Below are 20,664 nucleotides of genomic sequence, written 5' to 3'. Positions count from 1 at the left end.
ACCTTCCCTATCATATGAAGCATACCCCAGTCCACACCATAGATCCCACCCAGACAACTTTTACGGCATACGTCTTTGAGCTTATCAAGTCAATAATAGAGAGGCAACAGCTCCAAAAGGCTTCCTTTAAGCTTTCAACTAGGAAAGGCTACATCAGTGGGTAGGAGGTCTCACTGCCCACATACGTGTATGATAGAGATGCCTGTAGTTCCCGATCATTGACCAGCTCTGACGAAATTACATCTTGGCAGATCATGTAGAGAGAGACTACATTGGCTGGGGTGATGAAGCCTACATATTGCCAGCATTTAGTGAGAGACCTGTCTGTACTTGTCTACCATAGAACAGTATCTGTAGGTGACAGAGGCTTCAGCTTGTCTCATCTCCAACAGTTGAACTCCCCAGGACATCTCAGCAACTCGCTGGTGGATGCCAGCACCACCGTGTACTTTAGTGGCTAGTGTAGTTGCTGGTCTTTAGTTGACTAGCAGAAATTAGCTACAGGCTTCTTAGCAAGAGTATCATGTGGGGCCTTTGTGAAGGTTGATAAATCAACACAGGATAGAGAATCCTTCAGGCTCTCCCTGATGAGGTGGGTAACATTGGTTTGACCATTTTTGCATTGTCTGCTTTTAGCCATAAATTGCCTAAAGTGCCAGGTGACCAAATGTCTCTCAACAGATCTTCCCGTCTCGCTATTATGTACAGCAGTGAAATCAGTAGCGGATTCCCCACTAGGCACATGCCTAGGGATGGCACTTGCTGGGGGGGCAGCACACCTGGCTGATAAGGGCCAGATGATTCTTTTTTTTTTTTTTTTTTGTCATTACAACTTTTATATATAATGTGACCCTTAAATCCGATCCTGAGTGTAGTGGGCCCTGCTTGATGAGTCTTCTTCAGGTAGACTAGCCTTGCAAAAGCACGGGAATGGGAAACAATTCCACATTCCTATTCAAGGTTTCTTTATCTGTGGCACCTGCAAGCAAAAAAGTCTGCAGGATTCATATTCAGGCTCTGATTTGTGCTGTCTCTGACTGCTGAAAGCAGTCCGATAAGCACAGTCCATTTCCGGCACGTTCTGTGTGAAGCTGCCCGATTGTAGACTAGGCAGCAACTGAGTCCAGCAGGTTGTAATCACAGGCTTTCCCTGCTTAAAATGGACAATGTAACACGACATGATGATTTTGATGCGTTATTTATGCTAATGAGATACTGATAACATCTAGGCAATTCAAAAAGTGATGAAAGTTGGTGAAAATATAGAAGCTATTTTCTCTTACGTCCTAGAGGATGCTGGGGACTCCGTAAGGACCATGGGGTATAGACGGGCTCCGCAGGAGACATGGGCTCTATAAAGAACTTTAGATGGGTGTGCACTGACTCCTCCCTCTATGCCCCTCCTTCAGACCTCAGTTAGATCCTGTGCCCAGAGGAGACTGGGTGCATTACAGGGGAGCTCTCCTGAGTTTCTCTGAAAAATAATTTTGTTAGATTTTTTATTTTCAGGGAGCACTGCTGGCAACAGGCTCCCTGTATCGTGGGACTGAGGAGAGAGAAGCAGACCTACTTAAATGATAGGCTCTGCTTCTTAGGCTACTGGACACCATTAGCTCCAGAGGCTCGGAACGCAGGTCTCACCCTCGCTGTTCGTCCCGGAGCCACGCCGCCGTCCTCCTGACAGAGCCGGAAGATAGAAGCCGGGTGAGTATTAGAAGAAAGAAGACTTCAAAGGCGGCAGAAGACTTCAGTTCTTCTCTGAGGTAACGCTGCGCGCCATTGCTCCCACACACAACACACACTGCAGGCACTGATGGGTGCAGGGCGGGCGCCCTGGGCAGCAATAATAAAACTCTAGGACTGGCTAATATAGTTATATAGGCTGCGGAGGCAGTAGATTATACAATCCCCCGCCAGTATTGAAAATTTGAGCGGGACCGAAGCCCGCCGCTGAGAGGGCGGAGCTTGATCCCACAGCACTAACCAGCGCCATTTTCTCCACAGCACACTGCAGAGAAGCTGGCTCCCCGGACTCTCCCCTGCTGAACACAGTGACAGAGGGCAAAAAGAGGGGGGGGGGGCACTTATAATTGGCGAAGTGAGTGTATATTGATATATATAAAAGCGCTGTTTATCTGGGAATTTGATTTCCAGTGTCAGTTGGCGCTGGGTGTGTGCTGGCATACTCTCTCTCTCTCTCTCTCTCTCTCTCTCTCTGTCTCTCCAAGGGCCTTATTGGGGAACTGTCTCCATATACATATATCCCTGTGTGTGTGGGGGTGTCGGTACGAGTGTGTCGGCATGTCTGAAGCGGAAGGCTCATCTAAGGAGGAGGTGGAGCAGATGATTGTGGTGTCTCCGTCGGCAACGCCGACACCTGATTGGTTGGATATGTGGAATGTTTTAAATGCAAATGTGACTTTATTACATAAGAGATTGGACAAAGCAGAGTCCAGGGATAATACAGGGAGTCAATCAGTGGCTTTGACAGTGTCACAGGGCCCTTCAGGGTCTCAAAAACGTCCCCTATCCCAAATAGCAGACACTGATACCGACACGGATTCTGACTCCAGTGTCGACTACGATAATGCAAGGTTACACCCAAGGGTGGCCAAAAGTATTCATTATATGATTATTGCAATAAAAGATGTTTTGCATATCACAGATGACCCCTCTGTCCCTGACACGAGGGTACACATGTTTAAGGAAAAGAAACCTGAGGTAACGTTTCCCCCATCTCATGAGCTGAACGCGCTATTTGAAAAGGCTTCGGAAACTCCAGACAAGAAACTGCAGATTCCCAAGAGAATTCTTATGGCATACCCTTTCCCTGCACAGGACAGGGTACGGTGGGAATCCTCGCCCAGGGTGGACAAAGCTTTAACGCGCTTATCCAAGAAGGTGGCGCTACCGTCTCCAGACACGGCAGCCCTCAAGGATCCTGCTGATCGCAGACAGGAAACGACTTTAAAATCAATTTATACATATACGGGTGCTTTGCTCAGACCGGCAATAGCATCGGCTTGGGTTTGTAGTGCGGTAGCAGCTTGGACAGATACATTGTCAGCTGATATTGATACCCTTGATAGGGATACCATTTTATTGACCTTAGGTCACATCAAAGACGCAGTCTTATATATGAGAGACGCTCAGAGAGAGGTTTTATTTGGGGAAGGTCTCGCGGACCTGGTTTCCACAGCTACAGCGGGTAAATCTACTTTTTTGCCTTATGTTCCCCCACAGCAAAAGAAAACACCACAGTATCAGATGCAGTCCTTTCGGTCGCATAAGTCCAGAAGAGGTCGAGGCTCTTCCTTCATCGCCAGAGGTAAGGGTAGAGGGAAAAGAATGCCTGCTATGGCTAGTTCCCAGGAGCAGAAGTCCTCCCCGGCTTCTACTAAATCCACCGCATGACGCTGGGACTTCACTGAGGGAGTGGTGCACGTCTTAGACTCTTCAGCCACATCTGGGTTCAGTCGGACGTGGATCCTTGGGCGATGGAAATTGTATCCCAAGGCTACAAGCTGGAATTCGAAGACGTGCCTCCTCGCCGATTCTTCAAATCGGCTTTACCAGCTTCTCCCCCAGAGAGGGATATAGTTTTAGCTGCAATTCAAAAGCTGTGTCAACAGCAAGTGATTATCAAGGTTCCCCTAATACAACAGGGAAAAGGGTATTATTCAACCCTGTTTGTGGTCCCGAAACCGGATGGCTCGGTCAGACCCATTCTAAATTTAAAATCCCTAAACCTGTACTTTAAAAAGGTTCAAGTTCAAGATGGAATCGCTCAGGGCAGTTATCTCCAGCCTGGAAGGGGGTGATTTTATGGTGACACTAGACATAAAGGATGCATACCTTCACATCCCCATATATCCTCCTCATCAGGCATACCTGAGATTCGCTGTACAGGACTGTCATTACCAGTTTCTCTGACGTCCTAGTGGATGCTGGGGACTCCGAAAGGACCATGGGGAATAGCGGCTCCGCAGGAGACTGGGCACAAAAGTAAAAGCTTTAAGACTACCTGGTGTGCACTGGCTCCTCCCCCTATGACCCTCCTCCAAGCCTCAGTTAGATTTTTGTGCCCGAACGAGAAGGGTGCAGTCTAGGTGGCTCTCCTGAGCTGCTTAGAAAAAAGTTTAGTTTTAGGTTTTTTTTATTTTCAGTGAGACCTGCTGGCAACAGGCTCACTGCATCGAGGGACTAAGGGGAGAAGAAGCGAACTCACCTGCGTGCAGAGTGGATTGGGCTTCTTAGGCTACTGGACATTAGCTCCAGAGGGACGATCACAGGCCCAGCCATGGATGGGTCCCAGAGCCGCGCCGCCGTCCCCCTTACAGAGCCAGAAGAGCAGAAGAGGTCCGGAAAAATCGGCGGCAGAAGACGTCCTGTCTTCAATAAGGTAGCGCACAGCACCGCAGCTGTGCGCCATTGCTCTCAGCACACTTCACACTCCGGTCACTGAGGGTGCAGGGCGCTGGGTGGGGGCGCCCTGAGACGCAATATAAACACCTTAGGGGGCAAAAAATGCATCACATATAGCTCCTGGGCTATATGGATGCATTTAACTCATGCCTGTTTTTCCATAAAAAAGCGGGAGAACGGCCGCCGAGAAGGGGGCGGAGCCTATCTCCTCAGCACACTGGCGCCATTTTTCCTCACAGCTCCGTTGGAGGGAAGCTCCCTGACTCTCCCCTGCAGTCCTGCACTACAGAAACAGGGTAAAACAAAGAGAGGGGGGGGCACTAATTTGGCAGATAAATCTATACAGCAGCTATATAAGGGAAAAACACTTATATAAGGTTATCCCTGTATATATATATATAGCGCTCTGGTGTGTGCTGGCAAACTCTCCCTCTGTCTCCCCAAAGGGCTAGTGGGGTCCTATCCTCTATCAGAGCATTCCCTGTGTGTGTGCTGTGTGTCGGTACGTTGTGTCGACATGTATGAGGAGGAAAATGGTATGGAGGCGGAGCAATTGCCTGTATTAGTGATGTCACCCCCTAGGGAGTCGACACCTGACTGGATGGTCTTATGGAAGGAATTACGTCATAGTGTCAGCACTTTACAAAAGACTGTTGACGACATGAGACAGCCGGCAAATCAGTTAATACCTGTACAGGCGTCTCAAACACCGTCAGGGGCTCTAAAGCGCCCGTTACCTCAGGTGGTCGACACAGACCCAGACACGGACACTGACTCCAGTGTCGACGGTGAGGAAACAAATGTATTTTCCAGTAGGGCCACACGTTACATGATCACGGCAATGAAGGAGGTTTTGAACATTTCTGATACTGCAAGTACCACAAAAAAGGGTATTATGTGGGGTGTGAAAAAACTACCCGTAGTTTTTCCTGAATCAGATGAATTAAATGAAGTGTGTGATAAAAAACTGCTAATTTCTAAAAAATTATTGGCATTATACCCTTTCCCGCCAGAGGTTAGGGCGCGTTGGGAAACACCCCCTAGGGTAGATAAGGCGCTCACACGCTTATCAAAACAAGTGGCGTTACCGTCTCCTGATACGGCCGCCCTCAAGGAACCAGCTGATAGGAAGCTGGAAAATATCCTAAAAAGTATATACACACATACTGGTATTATACTGCGACCAGCAATCGCCTCAGCCTGGATGTGCAGTGCTGGGGTGGCTTGGTCGGATTCCCTGACTGAAAATATTGATACCCTGGACAGGGACAATATATTATTGACTATAGAGCATTTAAAGGATGCATTTCTATATATGAGAGATGCACAGAGGGATATTTGCACTCTGGCATCAAGAGTAAGTGCGCTGTCCATTTCTGCCAGAAGAGGGTTATGGACGCGACAGTGGTCAGGTGATGCGGATTCCAAACGGCATATGGAAGTATTGCCGTATAAAGGGGAGGAGTTATTTGGGGTCGGTCTATCGGACCTGGTGGCCACGGCAACGGCTGGGAAATCCACCTTTTTACCCCAGGTCACCTCTCAGCAGAAAAAGACACCGTCTTTTCAGGCTCAGTCCTTTCGTCCCCATAAGGGCAAGCGGGCAAAAGGCCACTCGTATCTGCCCCGGGGCAGAGGAAGGGGAAAAAGACTGCAGCAGACAGCCTCTTCCCAGGAACAGAAGCCCTCCCCCGCTTCTGCCAAGTCCTCAGCATGACGCTGGGGCCTTACAAGCGGACTCAGGCACGGTGGGGGCCCGTCTCAAGAATTTCAGCGCGCAGTGGGCTCACTCGCAAGTGGACCCCTGGATCCTGCAGGTAGTATCTCAGGGGTCCAAATTGGAATTCGAGACGTCTCACCCTCGCCGGTTCCTGAAGTCTGCTTTACCAACGTCTCCCCCCGACAGGGAGGCGGTATTGGAAGCCATTCACAAGCTGTATTCCCAGCAGGTGATAATCAAGGTACCCCTCCTACAACAGGGAAAGGGGTATTATTCCACGCTGTTTGTGGTACCGAAGCCGGACGGCTCGGTGAGACCTATTTTAAATCTGAAATCCTTGAACACTTACATACAAAGGTTCAAATTCAAGATGGAATCACTCAGAGCAGTGATAGCGAACCTGGAAGAAGGGGACTATATGGTGTCTCTGGACATAAAGGATGCTTACCTCCATGTCCCAATTTACCCTTCTCACCAAGGGTACCTCAGGTTTGTGGTACAGAACTGTCACTATCAGTTTCAGACGCTGCCGTTTGGATTGTCCACGGCACCCCTGGTCTTTACCAAGGTAATGGCCGAAATGATGATTCTTCTTCGAAGAAAAGGCGTCTTAATTATCCCTTACTTGGACGATCTCCTGATAAGGGCAAGGTCCAGAGAACAGTTAGAGGTCGGAGTAGCACTATCACAAGTAGTACTACGACAGCACGGATGGATTCTAAATATTCCAAAATCGCAGCTGATTCCGACGACACGTCTGCTGTTCCTAGGGATGATTCTGGACACAGTACAGAAAAAGGTGTTTCTCCCGGAGGAGAAAGCCAGGGAGTTATCCGACCTAGTCAGGAACCTCCTAAAACCAGGCCAAGTGTCAGTGCATCAATGCACAAGGGTCCTGGGAAAAATGGTGGCTTCTTACGAAGCGATTCCATTCGGCAGATTCCACGCAAGAACTTTTCAGTGGGATCTGCTGGACAAATGGTCCGGATCGCATCTTCAAATGCATCAGCGGATAACCCTGTCTCCAAGGACAAGGGTGTCTCTCCTGTGGTGGTTGCAGAGTGCTCATCTTCTAGAGGGCCGCAGATTCGGCATTCAGGACTGGGTCCTGGTGACCACGGATGCCAGCCTGAGAGGCTGGGGAGCAGTCACACGGGGAAGAAATTTCCAGGGCTTGTGGTCAAGCATGGAAACGTCACTTCACATAAATATCCTGGAACTAAGGGCCATTTACAATGCCCTAAGTCAGGCAAGGCCTCTGCTTCAGGGTCAGCCGGTGCTGATCCAGTCGGACAACATCACGGCAGTCGCCCACGTAAACAGACAGGGCGGCACAAGAAGCAGGAGGGCAATGACGGAAGTTGCAAGGATTCTTCGCTGGGCGGAAAATCATGTGATAGCACTGTCAGCAGTGTTCATTCCGGGAGTGGACAACTGGGAAGCAGACTTCCTCAGCAGAAACGATCTCCACCCGGGGGAGTGGGGACTTCACCCAGAAGTCTTCCACATGATTGTGAACCGTTGGGAAAAACCAAAGGTGGACATGATGGCGTCCCGCCTCAACAAAAAACTGGACAGATATTGCGCCAGGTCAAGGGACCCTCAGGCAATAGCTGTAGACGCTCTGGTAACACCGTGGGTGTACCAGTCAGTGTATGTGTTCCCTCCTCTGCCTCTCATACCCAAGGTACTGAGAATCATAAGAAGGAGAGGAGTAAGGACTATACTCGTGGCTCCGGATTGGCCAACAAGGACTTGGTACCCGGAACTTCAAGAGATGCTCACGGAAGACCCGTGGCCTCTACCTCTAAGAAAGGACCTGCTCCAGCAGGGACCATGTCTGTTCCAAGACTTACCGCGGCTGCGTTTGACGGCATGGCGGTTGAACGCCGGATCTTGAAGGATAAAGGCATTCCGGATGAAGTCATCCCTACCCTGATCAAAGCCAGGAAGGATGTAACTGTGCAACATTATCACCGTATTTGGCGTAAATATGTTGCGTGGTGTGAGGCCAGGAAGGCCCCTACAGAGGAATTTCAACTGGGTCGTTTCCTGCATTTCCTGCAAACAGGACTGTCTATGGGCCTAAAATTAGGGTCCATTAAGGTTCAAATTTCGGCCCTGTCAATATTCTTCCAAAAAGAACTAGCTTCAGTTCCTGAAGTTCAGACGTTTGTCAAGGGGGTACTGCATATACAGCCTCCTTTTGTGCCTCCAGTGGCACCTTGGGATCTCAATGTAGTTTTGGGGTTCCTAAAATCACATTGGTTTGAACCACTCACCACTGTGGACTTAAAATATCTCACATGGAAAGTGGTAATGCTGTTAGCCCTGGCCTCAGCCAGGCGTGTCTCAGAATTGGCGGCTTTATCCTATAAAAGCCCTTACCTAATTTTTCATACGGACAGGGCAGAATTGAGGACTCGTCCTCAATTTCTCCCTAAGGTGGTTTCAGCATTTCACTTAAACCAGCCTATTGTGGTGCCTGCGGCTACTAGGGACTTGGAGGATTCCAAGTTGCTGGACGTAGTCAGGGCCCTGAAAATATATGTTTCCAGGACGGCTGGAGTCAGAAAATCTGACTCGCTGTTTATCCTGTATGCACCCAACAAGCTGGGTGCTCCTGCTTCTAAGCAGACTATTGCTCGTAGGATTTGTAGTACAATTCAGCTTGCACATTCTGTGGCAGGCCTGCCACAGCCAAAATCTGTAAAAGCCCATTCCACACGGAAAGTGGGCTCATCTTGGGCGGCTGCCCGAAGGGTCTCGGCTTTACAACTTTGCCGAGCAGCTACTTGGTCAGGGGCAAACACGTTTGCTAAATTCTACAAATTTGATACCCTGGCTGAGGAGGACCTGGAGTTCTCTCATTCGGTGCTGCAGAGTCATCCGCACTCTCCCGCCCGTTTGGGAGCTTTGGTATAATCCCCATGGTCCTTTCGGAGTCCCCAGCATCCACTAGGACGTCAGAGAAAATAAGAATTTACTTACCGATAATTCTATTTCTCATAGTCCGTAGTGGATGCTGGGCGCCCATCCCAAGTGCGGATTGTCTGCAATACTTGTACATAGTTATTGTTACAAAAATCGGGTTATTATTGTTGTGAGCCATCTTTTCAGAGGCTCCTCTGTTATCATGCTGTTAACTGGGTTCAGATCACAAGTTGTACGGTGTGATTGGTGTGGCTGGTATGAGTCTTACCCGGGATTCAAAATCCTTCCTTATTATGTATGCTCGTCCGGGCACAGTATCCTAACTGAGGCTTGGAGGAAGGTCATAGGGGGAGGAGCCAGTGCACACCAGGTAGTCTTAAAGCTTTTACTTTTGTGCCCAGTCTCCTGCGGAGCCGCTATTCCCCATGGTCCTTTCGGAGTCCCCAGCATCCACTACGGACTATGAGAAATAGAATTATCGGTAAGTAAATTCTTATTTTCAGACGTTGCCGTTTGGGCTTTCCACGGCCACGAGGGTTTTCACCAAGGTAATGACGGAAATGATGGTGCTCCTGCGCAGGCAAGGAGTCACAATTATCCCGTACTTGGACGATCTCCTGATAAAAGCGAGATCAAAGGAACAGTTGCAGAAAAGCGTGTCGCTCTTCCTGAGAGTGCTGCGGCAGCATGGTTGGATTCTAAATCTACCAAAGTCACAGTTGATTCCAACGACTCGACTATCTTTCCTAGGCATGATTCTGGACACGGAACAGAAGAGGGTTTTTCTCCCAAAGGAAAAAGCCCAGAACATGGTCAGAGACCTGCTGAAACCAAAAAGAGTGTCAGTCCATCAATGCACTTGAGTACTGGGGAAAATGGTGGCGACCTACGAGGCCATCCCCTTCTGCAGGTTTCATGCAAGGACTTTTCAGTGGGACCTTCTGGGCAAGTGGTCCGGGTCCCATCTTCAAATACATCAGAAAATAACCCTGTCCCCCAGGGCCAGGGTGTCTCTCCTGTGGTGACTGCAGAGTGCTCACCTTCTAGAGGGTCGCAGGTTCGGCATTCAGGACTGGGTTTTGGTGACCACGGACGCGAGCCTCAGAGGATGGGGAGCAGTCACACAAGGAAGGAATTTTCAGGGACTATGGTCAAGCCAGGAGGCTTGTCTACACATCAACATACTGGAATTAAGGGCCATATACAACGGCCTACGACAAGCGGAGAATCTTCTTCGCGACCTACCGGTTCTGATTCAATCAGACCACGTTACAGCCATGGCTCATATAAACCGCCAAGGCGGGACAAGGAGCAGAGTGGCAATGGCGGAAGCCACCAGGATTCTGCGCTGGGCGGAAAATCACGTAAGCGCTCTGCCAGCGGTATTCATTCCGGGAGTGGACAACTGGGAAGCAGACTTCCTCAGCAGACACGATCTCCATCCAGGAGAGTGGGGACTTCATCAAGAAGTTTTTGCAGAGATAACAAGTCTTTGGGGACTTCCTCAAATAGACATGATGGCGTCACGCCTCAACAAGAAGCTTCGGAGGTATTGTGCCAGGTCAAGGGACCCTCAAGCAGTAGCGGTGGACGCCCTGGTGACACCGTGGGTGTTTCAGTCGGTCTATGTGTTCCCTCCTCTTCCGCTCATCTCAAAAATATTGAGAATCATAAGACGAACAAGAGTGCAGACAATACTCATTGTTCCAGATTGGCCTCGAAGGGCCTGGTATTCGGATCTTCAGGAAATGCTCACAGATGATCCGTGGCCTCTTCCTCTCAGAGAGGACCTGTTGCAACAGGGGCCCTGCGTGTTCCAAGACTTACCGCGGTTACGTTTGACGGCATGGCGGTTGAACACCGAATCCTAGCTAGGAAAAGTATTCCGGAGGAGGTCATCCCTACTCTGATAAAGGCTAGGAAGGAGGTGACGGCGAAACATTATCACCGTATCTGGAGGAAGTATGTATCTTGGTGTGAAGCTAAGAATGCTCCTACGGAAGATTTCCACTTGGGCCGTTTTCTCCACTTTCTACAGACAGGAGTGGATATGGGCCTAAAGTTAGGCACCATTAAGGTACAGATTTCGGCCCTATCTATATTCTTCCAGAAGGAATTGGCTTCTCTCCCAGAAGTCCAGACTTTTGTAAAGGGAGTGCTACACATCCAGCCTCCTTTTGTGCCCCCAGTGGCACCATGGGACCTTAACGTGGTGTTACAGTTTCTAAAATCTCACTGGTTTGAGCCTCTTCAAACAGTTGAATTAAAATTTCTCACTTGGAAGGTGGTGATGTTGTTGGCCTTGGCATCTGCTAGGCGGTGTCCGAATTGGCGGCTCTGTCTCATAAGAGCCCCTATCTCATTTTCCATGTGGATAGGGCTGAGTTGAGGACTCGTCCTCAATTTTTGCCTAAGGTGGTGTCATAGTTTCATATGAACCAACCTATTGTGGTGCCTGTGGCTACGGGAGACTTGGAGGATTCCAAGTCCCTTGATGTAGTCAGGGCCTTAAAAATTTACGTAGCCAGGACGGCTCGGATTAGGAAAACAGAGGCACTGTTTATTCTGTATGCAGCCAACAAGGTTGGCGCTCCTGCTTCTAAGCAGACTATTGCTCGCTGGATCTGTAACACGATTCAGCAGGCTCATTCTACGGCTGGATTGCCGTTACCAAATTCGGTAAAGGCCCATTCCACTAGGAAGGTGGGCTCTTCTTGGGTGGCTGCCCGTGGCGTCTCTGCTTTACAGCTTTGCCGAGCGGCTACTTGGTCAGGTTCAAACACTTTTGCAAAATTCTACAAGTTTGATACCCTGGCTGATGAGGACCTGATGTTTGCTCAATCGGTGCTGCAGAGTCATCCGCACTCTCCCGCCCGGTTGGGAGCTTTGGTATAATCCCCATGGTCCTTACAGAGTCCCCAGCATCCTCTAGGACGTAAGAGAAGATAAGATTTTAAACCTACCGGTAAATCTTTTTCTCCTAGTCCGTAGAGGATGCTGGGCGCCCGTCCCAGTGTGGACATATTTCTGCATGACTTGTATATAGTTGTTGCTTACATAAGGGTTATGTTACAGTTGAGATCAGTTGTTGGCTGATACTGTTTTGTTCATACTGTTAACTGGTTGCGTATATTCCAGGTTATACGGTGTGGATGGTGTGGGCTGGTATGAATCTTGCCCTTAGATTAACAAAAATCCTTTCCTCGTACTGTCCGTCTCCTCTGGGCACAGTTTCTCTAACTGAGGTCTGGAGGAGGGGCATAGAGGGAGGAGCCAGTGCACACCCATCTAAAGTTCTTTATAGTGCCCATGTCTCCGGCGGAGCCCGTCTATACCCCATGGTCCTTACGAGGTCCCCAGCATCCTCTACGGACTAGGAGAAAAAGATTTACCGGTAAGTTTAAAATCTTATTATAACCTTATTACAGCCCTGTAAGGAAGGTAATATGTTTAAAATAAATGATAGAGACTTAAATAGGATATTTGAATAATCTCAGCTGATTGGTTGAAATTAAACAAATGCAAAAACAATGTTTCCTTCAGCAATGGATAGATACTGTTCCTCAGGGGCAGATCCAGAAGAAAATGAAAGGGGGGGCACCATAATAGGGGAACAGTAATAGTTATATTTACATGCACCTAAGGCACGCGTGCTCCCAGATAAGGAGTGTGGTTCTCCTTTTGGAAAAAAAAAAAGAAGAGTCAGTGATCGCGCTGAGCCCCCAAAAAAAGTGGGTCCCATGGACCCCTCACTTTTAAAAATTGGGGTCCTATCAGTCCTTTTCTGGGTCCCATCGGAATGAAGGTTCATATTAATCTTATTAATTATTCAAATATAAAAACAGACTTGATTTGGACACTACAAAAGTATTGCGAGGGGGAGGAGGGGGTGACAATGCTGCTGGGCTGTGTAGCATGCAGGACACTGCACCAGAGCTGTAAGTAGACATTTCAGTGCCCTTTGGCAGAAAGTAAATTGGTGCTCCCCCTGCCATATTTCAAAACAAGGACAGTGCGCGTCGAAGGCGCGCACCCAAAATTTAGGGGTGTGGCTTCATGGGGAAAGAGCATGGCCACATAACAGTACCAATTCACATTACACCACACAGGTAGAGCATGTTATATACACATTGCACCAGGCAGAGCACCCTATACACATTGCGCCAGGTAGAGCATGTTACACACATTGCACCAGGTAGAGCACGTTATACACACTGCACCAGGTAGAGCACGTTATACACACTGCACCAGGTAGAGCACGCTATACACACTGCGCCGGGTAGAGCACGTTATACACATTGCGCCAGGTAGAGCACGTTATACACATTGCGCCAGGTAGAGCACGTTACACACATTGCACCAGGTAGAGCACGTTATACACACTGCACCAGGTAGAGCACCATACACACACTGCACCAGGTAGAGCACGTTATACACACTGCACCAGGTAGAGCACGTTATACACACTGCACCAGGTAGAGCACGTTATACACACTGCGCCAGGTAGAGCACATTATACACACTGCACCAGGTAGAGCACCATACACACACTGCACCAGGTAGAGCACATTATACACACTGCGCCAGGTAGAGCACGTTACACACACTGCACCAGGTAGAGCACGTTATACACACTGCGCCAGGTAGAGCACGCTATACACACTGCACCAGGCAGAGCACGTTATACACACTGCACCAGGCAGAGCACGTTATACACACTGCACCAGGTAGAGCACGTTATACACACTGCACCAGGTAGAGCACGTTATACACACTGCACCAGGTAGAGCACGTTATACACACTGCACCAGGTAGAGCACGTTTTACACACTGCACCAGGTAGAGCACGTTACACACACTGCACCAGGCAGAGCACGTTATACACACTGCACCAGGCAGAGCACGTTATACACACTGCACCAGGTAGAGCACGTTATACACACTGCACCAGGTAGAGCACGTTATACACACTGCACCAGGTAGAGCACGTTATACACACTGCACCAGGTAGAGCACGTTTTACACACTGCACCAGGTAGAGCACGTTACACACACTGCACCAGGTAGAGCACGTTACACACACTGCACCAGGTAGAGCACGTTTTACACACTGCACCAGGTAGAGCACGTTTTACACACTGCACCAGGTAGAGCACGTTACACACACTGCGCCAGGTAGAGCACGTTACACACACTGCGCCAGGTAGAGCACGTTACACACACTGCGCCAGGTAGAGCACGCTACACACACTGCGCCAGGTAGAGCACGCTACACACACTGCGCCAGGTAGAGCACGCTACACACACTGCGCCAGGTAGAGCACGCTACACACACTGCGCCAGGTAGAGCACGCTACACACACTGCGCCAGGTAGAGCACGATATACAGATTGCGCCAGGTAGAGCACGTTATACAGATTGCGCCAGGTAGAACTCGTTATATAGATTGCGCCAGGTAGCAGGGACAGAGATAGGCACCAGGGAATAGGAACAGAGAGAGCAAGGAGTAGGGACAGAGGCACCAGGGGGTAGGGACAGAGAGAGGCACCAGGGGGTAGGGACAAAGGTAGCAAGGAGTAGGGACAGAGGCACTAGGGGGTAGGGACAGAGGCACCAGGGGGTAGGGACAAAGGCACCAGGGGGTAGGGACAGAGAGGCAGAGTGTGCAGCCAGAAACCCCACCAAATAACACCCCCCAGGGACCAGGCCCCCATCGCTTACCATGGACACAGCGCTGTCAGGCCGGGGGGTATAGTCCGATCCGCATGAGGCCGCCAGCATGGAGTCACAGGATGCGGCCAGGGGGGATTGGAAAACGCAGAGGGTGCGGCCGCATGGTTGAGGAGGGAGAAGAGGGGAATCAGCGGGGAGTGCGGCGGCATCCAGCTGCGGGACCAGGTACTGAACTGACCCCACCTCAGGTACAGCAGCAAAGTTCATCGTGGCGGGGAGAGAGAGCATGCGGAGCAGAGGAGGAGGGGAGGACGGGAGATCACACTGTTCATGGTCTCCGCCTCTTCCAAGTTCCTCCCACCGGACTCATTGACAGCACAGGACAGGACAGCGCTGCGGCTCACAGCGCGTCCTGAGGGAGTCGGGATCCGGCGTTTTTTTGTTTTGTGTCCCCAACATCAATTCCTAGGTAATGACAGGGGGGGCACGGGCCCAAGTGCCCCCCCCCCCCCTCCCTGGATCCGCCAACGCTGCATTACATCTGCATTGATGTCTGCAGATGTAATGCTAAGAAAATGACCAGTTACTGGCTATTTCAACTGGCTTTAAAGTAATAATTTACCAGAAACTGAAGGGGGTAAATTTACTAAGGTGGGAGCTTTTTTTTTTAGAACTGGTGATGTTGTCCATAGCAACCAATCAAATTCTATCTATTATCTTCTAGAAGCAGCTTGATAAATGTTAAGTAGAATCTGATTGGTTGCTATGTGAAACATCACCAGTTCTGAAAAAAAACTCCGACCTTAATAAATTTACCCCAAGTCGTTCTGACAGAATACTGGACATTTGGTGGATACCTGTGATATATGCTTACAAACAGTGCCTGACTTATTTTCTTTAATACATTATGTACCTACTATACTTTTATGTAGTTTTTCTTTTCTCAAAAATTCAAATGAAATAATTTGTGTGTGTGTGTGTGTGTGTGTGTGTGTGTGTGTGTGTGTGTGTGTGTGTGTGTGTGTGTGTGTTTTTCTTGATTCTTGTTTTTGGATCCGCCTTCACGACCATGAAGTTAAATGACATCATTTACCACTAGAGAGCAGCACATAATCTAGTTTTAGTATGAACTCAGTCTGTGTTTCATTGTACAGTACTGTAGTTCACATGCTTGTATCTTACTAATGCCAAACACAATAGTTCAGGCAGTCAGCTGTGTCCTAAAGAGGGGTTACCGGAAATCATTACAAATTAAAAATAACGGTCACCCATATCTGTCTGTCTCTCTATCTATCTCTCTATGGGGTCTATTCATGAAGCAGTGAAAAGAGTGGAGAAAAGGTCAATGGAGAAGCAACCAATCAGCATTGAAAGTAGCCTTTTATCAAGTACATTTTATAAAATGTAAGGAAGATGCTGATTTGTTGCCATGGGCAACTTTTCCACTAGTCTGTTTCTCCACTCCTTTCACTGCTTCATGAATAGACCCCTATCTATCTATCTATCTATCTATCTATCTATCTATCTATCTATCTATCTATCTATGTATTCCTCTCCATCTCTCTTGTCTCTCTTGTTTCTATCCTCCTACATATAGACACACACACACACACACACACACACACACACACACACACACACCTGGCTGGCAACATTGTCTGGGGAGATCACTGGTATGTCTAACTACCATATATAAAATAAATATATATATATATATATATATATATATATATAATGTGTGTATTGTGTGTGTGTGTGTGTGTGTGTGTGTGTGTGTGTGTGTGTGTGTGTGTGTGTGTGTATATATATATATATATATATATATATAATGTATAGAGAGAGAGTGTGTGTGCGTGTGTGTGTGTGTATATATATATATATATATATGTGTGTGTGTGTGTGTGTGTGTGTGTATATATATATATATGTGTATATATATATATATATATATATATATATATAAAAATCTTTGTCTATTATCGGTCTGCCTGCCTTCTATCATCTACCTACCTTCTATCGCTATCTACCTGCCTCATATCTACCTACCATCTATATATATATCTTTACCTCATATCTACCTACCTCATCACTATCTAGCTACCTACCTCATATCTGTCTGTCTGTCTACCTTCCTTCTATATCTACTTACTTTAAATATATACCAGTGTTGAACTGGCCCATAGGGGAAACCCCTTGTGGGACCCACTGCCTGGGGTCTTTCAGATTGTACACTTGAATCATACATTATGGATATGTTACATTATACTGCACAGGACTATGGTGTACTTTCTACAGGGCATTGCTGTTCTTATTCCGGTACATTATCATGCATTCACTAGCAGCATTTACTGTATATATTTATTAAGGGGACCAGACCATGTACTAATGTTTATCTAGGAATCCTCCCCCGCCTCTCTCTGCATTTCCCTGGTGGGCCTTCCATGCCCCAGCCCGACACTGTATATACCTACTTTCTAGATCTACCAACCTCATATCTATATGTGAGCATAGATATCAACCACCTTAGATTAGATGGGTCAAGTGGTTCTTATCTGCCGTCAGATTCTATGTTTCCACATTTTATCTTTTCATGTAAAGAAACATGTCAAAACGTGTTTTCCATTTAGGATGCAACAAAGATGAAAATGTTCAAATGCACTCGTATGAATTATTATTTACAAACCTGCAATTTTCTGAAAAATGGAGTGCTATTAGAATGTTGTCTTTTAATTGTGGTGTCTCTACGATGGGTTTGTTTAGTAAATACAATCTTTTTTTTCCTCTTGTCTTTAGGAAGCCAGAAAAGGGGATACAGTATTTAATCGAGAGGGGATTCCTATCCGATACTCCTGTGGGGGTAGCACATTTCATCCTTGAGAGGAAAGGCCTGAGCCGACAGATGATTGGAGAGTTCCTGGGAAACCGCCAGAAACAATTTAATCGGGATGTTTTAGAGTAAGACGACACCTGAGCACTGACCTACACGAAATAAAGGCTTATTTTATTGTTTGTGATAAGTGTACTATATAGTGAGGTGTACTGCCGGGATCCAGTAACTAGGTCGACACTGTGTAGGTCGACCACTATTGATCGACAGGGTCTCTAGGTCGACATGTTCTAGGTCAAAAGGTCGACATGAGTTTATCACAATTTTTTTCTTTTTTTGAACCTTTTCATACTTAACAATCCACGTGGACTACAATTGGGAACGGTAACTTGTGAACGGTAACCTGCGAGCCATGCGAGGGGACACGGTGCACTAATTGGGGTTCCCGGTCACTCTACAAAGAAAACGACACAAAACCCCCCATAAAAAACTCATGTTGACCTTTTCACCTGTCGACCTAGAACATGTCAACCTAGAGACCCTGTCGACCAATAGTGGTCAACCTAGACACCATCGACCTTCCATACCACACTCGTACTGCCATTGTGTCTGTGTGATGAAGGTTTTCTCTAGAATAAGGTGTCCTGCTATCATGTCTGTGGGATAAAGGTGTACTCTACCGTGAGGAGTCCTGCCATCGTGTCTGTGTGATAAAAGTGTACTATACAGTGAGGAGTCCAGCCACCATGTCTGTATGATAAAGGGTGTACTCTAGAGTGAGAAGTACCTCCACGTATCTCTATGATGAAGGTGTACTCTAGAAAAGGCGTCTTGCCATCGTGTCTGTGTGATAAAAGTGTACTCTATCGTGAGGAGTCCTGGCATCGTGCCTGTGTGATGGTGTGCTCTAGAATAAGGTGTTTTGCCCTCGTGTCTGTGTGATAAAAGTGTACTCTAGAGTGAGGAGTACTGCCATTATGTCTGTGTGATAAAGGAGTACTCTAGAGTGAGAAGTCCTGCCATCAGGTCTGCGTCATAAAGATGAACTCTAGAGTTGGGAGTACCGTCATCGTGTCTGTGTGAGGAAGGCATGTGCTGGAATGTGTCTCTGGGAGATTACAGTTTGCTGAGTGAGGACATCCTGTGTTTTCAAAAGCACAGTGTGCTAGAAAGAGCTGGAATGAAGCTTCTTGACATCTTGTGTGAGAGGATCAGGATGAGTTGGAGGTCTGCCATTTTGTGGGAGACCAGCATGTGCCAAAATAATGGAGGTTGCCATCTTTCCTGCAAAGGATCAGGATGTCTCGAAGTAGAGAATCCTGCCATGTACTGAGCATGATAGCAAGTTATAGTGTTGTCTTGTGTGAGACGGTACAGAAAATTCTCCAGAATGGAAATGTAAATGTTTTCTCAGTGCGTAATACTGTGTACAATATTGCTATATAAACTTTTTTTTAGCATGTTTAACCCAATCACCTGAATGTCAGTTTCACACTTAGGGGTATATTTACTAAAGTGTGGGTTTTTAGAAGTGGAGATGTTGCCCATATCAACCAATCAGATTGTAGCTATTGTCTTCAAGAAGACGCTAGATAACTGAAAAGTGGAATCTTTTTGGTTGCTATGGGCAACATCTCCATTTCTAGAAACCTGCACTTTAGTAAATATACCCCTTAGTTTGTCACACCAGACCCATGTCCACATTTCTTACTCTGCATCAATTTTGATGGTAATAACTATCCCAAAATGTAAAATGAACCAGACACATTATCCCGACGGTCACATGACCGACACCGGCATCCCAACAATTAGAATGCCCACAGGGGATAGGTTAATTAGTTTTCCCCTCCCCTAACTTTAAGTGGAGGCTAAGGCTTAGATTTGGAGGGTGGTGTCTAGGGTTAGCCTATACCCCCCCCCCCCAGTCCCTGTCACCCCAATACTTATCTTTGGGATGCCGGTGGTCAGTGTTCCCGTTCATGACATCCGGCCGCCGTATGCTAACCGAATCCCCACTTGGCGGTAACTGTGCCTTTAAAAATGTCGATGATCCTTTCTCTCGCTATTGAATCTCACGTTGCACACCTGTTGTGTTTCTAGCTGTGTGGTGGATGAAATGGATTTCTCAAACATGGATCTGGATGATGCTCTGCGGAAGTTCCAGGCTCACATCCGTGTTCAGGGGGAGGCACAGAAAGTGGAAAGGCTCATTGAAGCTTTCAGGTGAATCCTCCAGCACATTTTGTGTTCCTGTGTATTGTATATTGTCCCTGTTGTTAAATCCCCTGCATTTACACTTCCGCAATCTCTCTGATTCCCAGTCAGCGTTACTGTGTGTGTAATCCGGCCCTGGTCCGCCAGTTCCGTAACCCGGACACCATATTTATCCTGGCATTTGCCATCATACTGTTAAACACGGACATGTACAGCCCAAGCGTGAAAGCCGAGCGCAAGATGAAATTAGATGACTTCATCAAAAATCTGCGGGGTAAGAGAGGCCATTTTGTAAGCAATGAGGGACATTGTTTTAAGGTTCTACAGGTGCAAAGAGACGTCCTCCTACATCCTTATCTATTGCCTGTTTATTGACCAAACTCATTATTATTTATTGTTTTTGGTAGCCACCATTTTATATCTTTTGTGCTTGTTTTTCCCAAAAAAGTAATTACTTGTGTTTTGTAGGGGTTGATAACGGAGAGGACATTCCCCGGGACTTACTAGTTGGAATATATCAAAGGATCCAGGGACGAGAGCTAAGAACAAATGATGATCATGTATCTCAGGTGCAAGCCGTGGAGAGGATGATTGTTGGAAAGAAGCCGGTGAGGAGACTGTTCTGCTTGATTTTTGTTTTTGTTTATATGAATTTTTTTTTAAATATGATTTTGTTTTTGCGTTATTTTGTATTTTTTTTATTTTCTCACCCCTGTAACTGCTCATCTCACCCCACTGCAGGTGCTGTCTCTTCCACACCGACGTCTTGTCTGCTGCTGTCAACTCTACGAGGTCCCAGATCCAAATCGTCCACAGAGGATGGGTCTGCACCAAAGGGAGGTCTTCCTCTTCAATGATCTTTTGGTGGTGA

The 20,664-nt window shown here is 47.5% G+C and overlaps 1 protein-coding gene across 7 annotated transcripts in view; it reads left to right on the top strand.

Annotated features, from left to right (window-relative positions):
- The window catches only part of IQSEC2 (IQ motif and Sec7 domain ArfGEF 2), a 322,858-nt gene that overhangs the window by 287,002 nt on the left and 15,192 nt on the right, over positions 1–20,664 (top strand). For all 7 annotated transcript variants that reach the window (XM_063936555.1, XM_063936556.1, XM_063936559.1 and 4 more), the window contains 5 exons: positions 17,546–17,707; positions 19,680–19,802; positions 19,901–20,067; positions 20,262–20,401; positions 20,535–20,660. In XM_063936555.1, coding sequence (XP_063792625.1) covers positions 17,546–17,707; positions 19,680–19,802; positions 19,901–20,067; positions 20,262–20,401; positions 20,535–20,660 — 718 coding nt within the window. The remainder of the gene's footprint in view (positions 1–17,545; positions 17,708–19,679; positions 19,803–19,900; positions 20,068–20,261; positions 20,402–20,534; positions 20,661–20,664) is intronic.

The sequence above is a fragment of the Pseudophryne corroboree genome, chromosome 8 (assembly GCF_028390025.1).
Source record: "Pseudophryne corroboree isolate aPseCor3 chromosome 8, aPseCor3.hap2, whole genome shotgun sequence".
Classification (NCBI taxonomy): Eukaryota; Metazoa; Chordata; class Amphibia; order Anura; family Myobatrachidae; genus Pseudophryne; species Pseudophryne corroboree.
The sequence above is the reverse complement of the archived record's forward strand: the minus strand, read 5'-3'. Positions and strand labels throughout refer to the sequence as shown.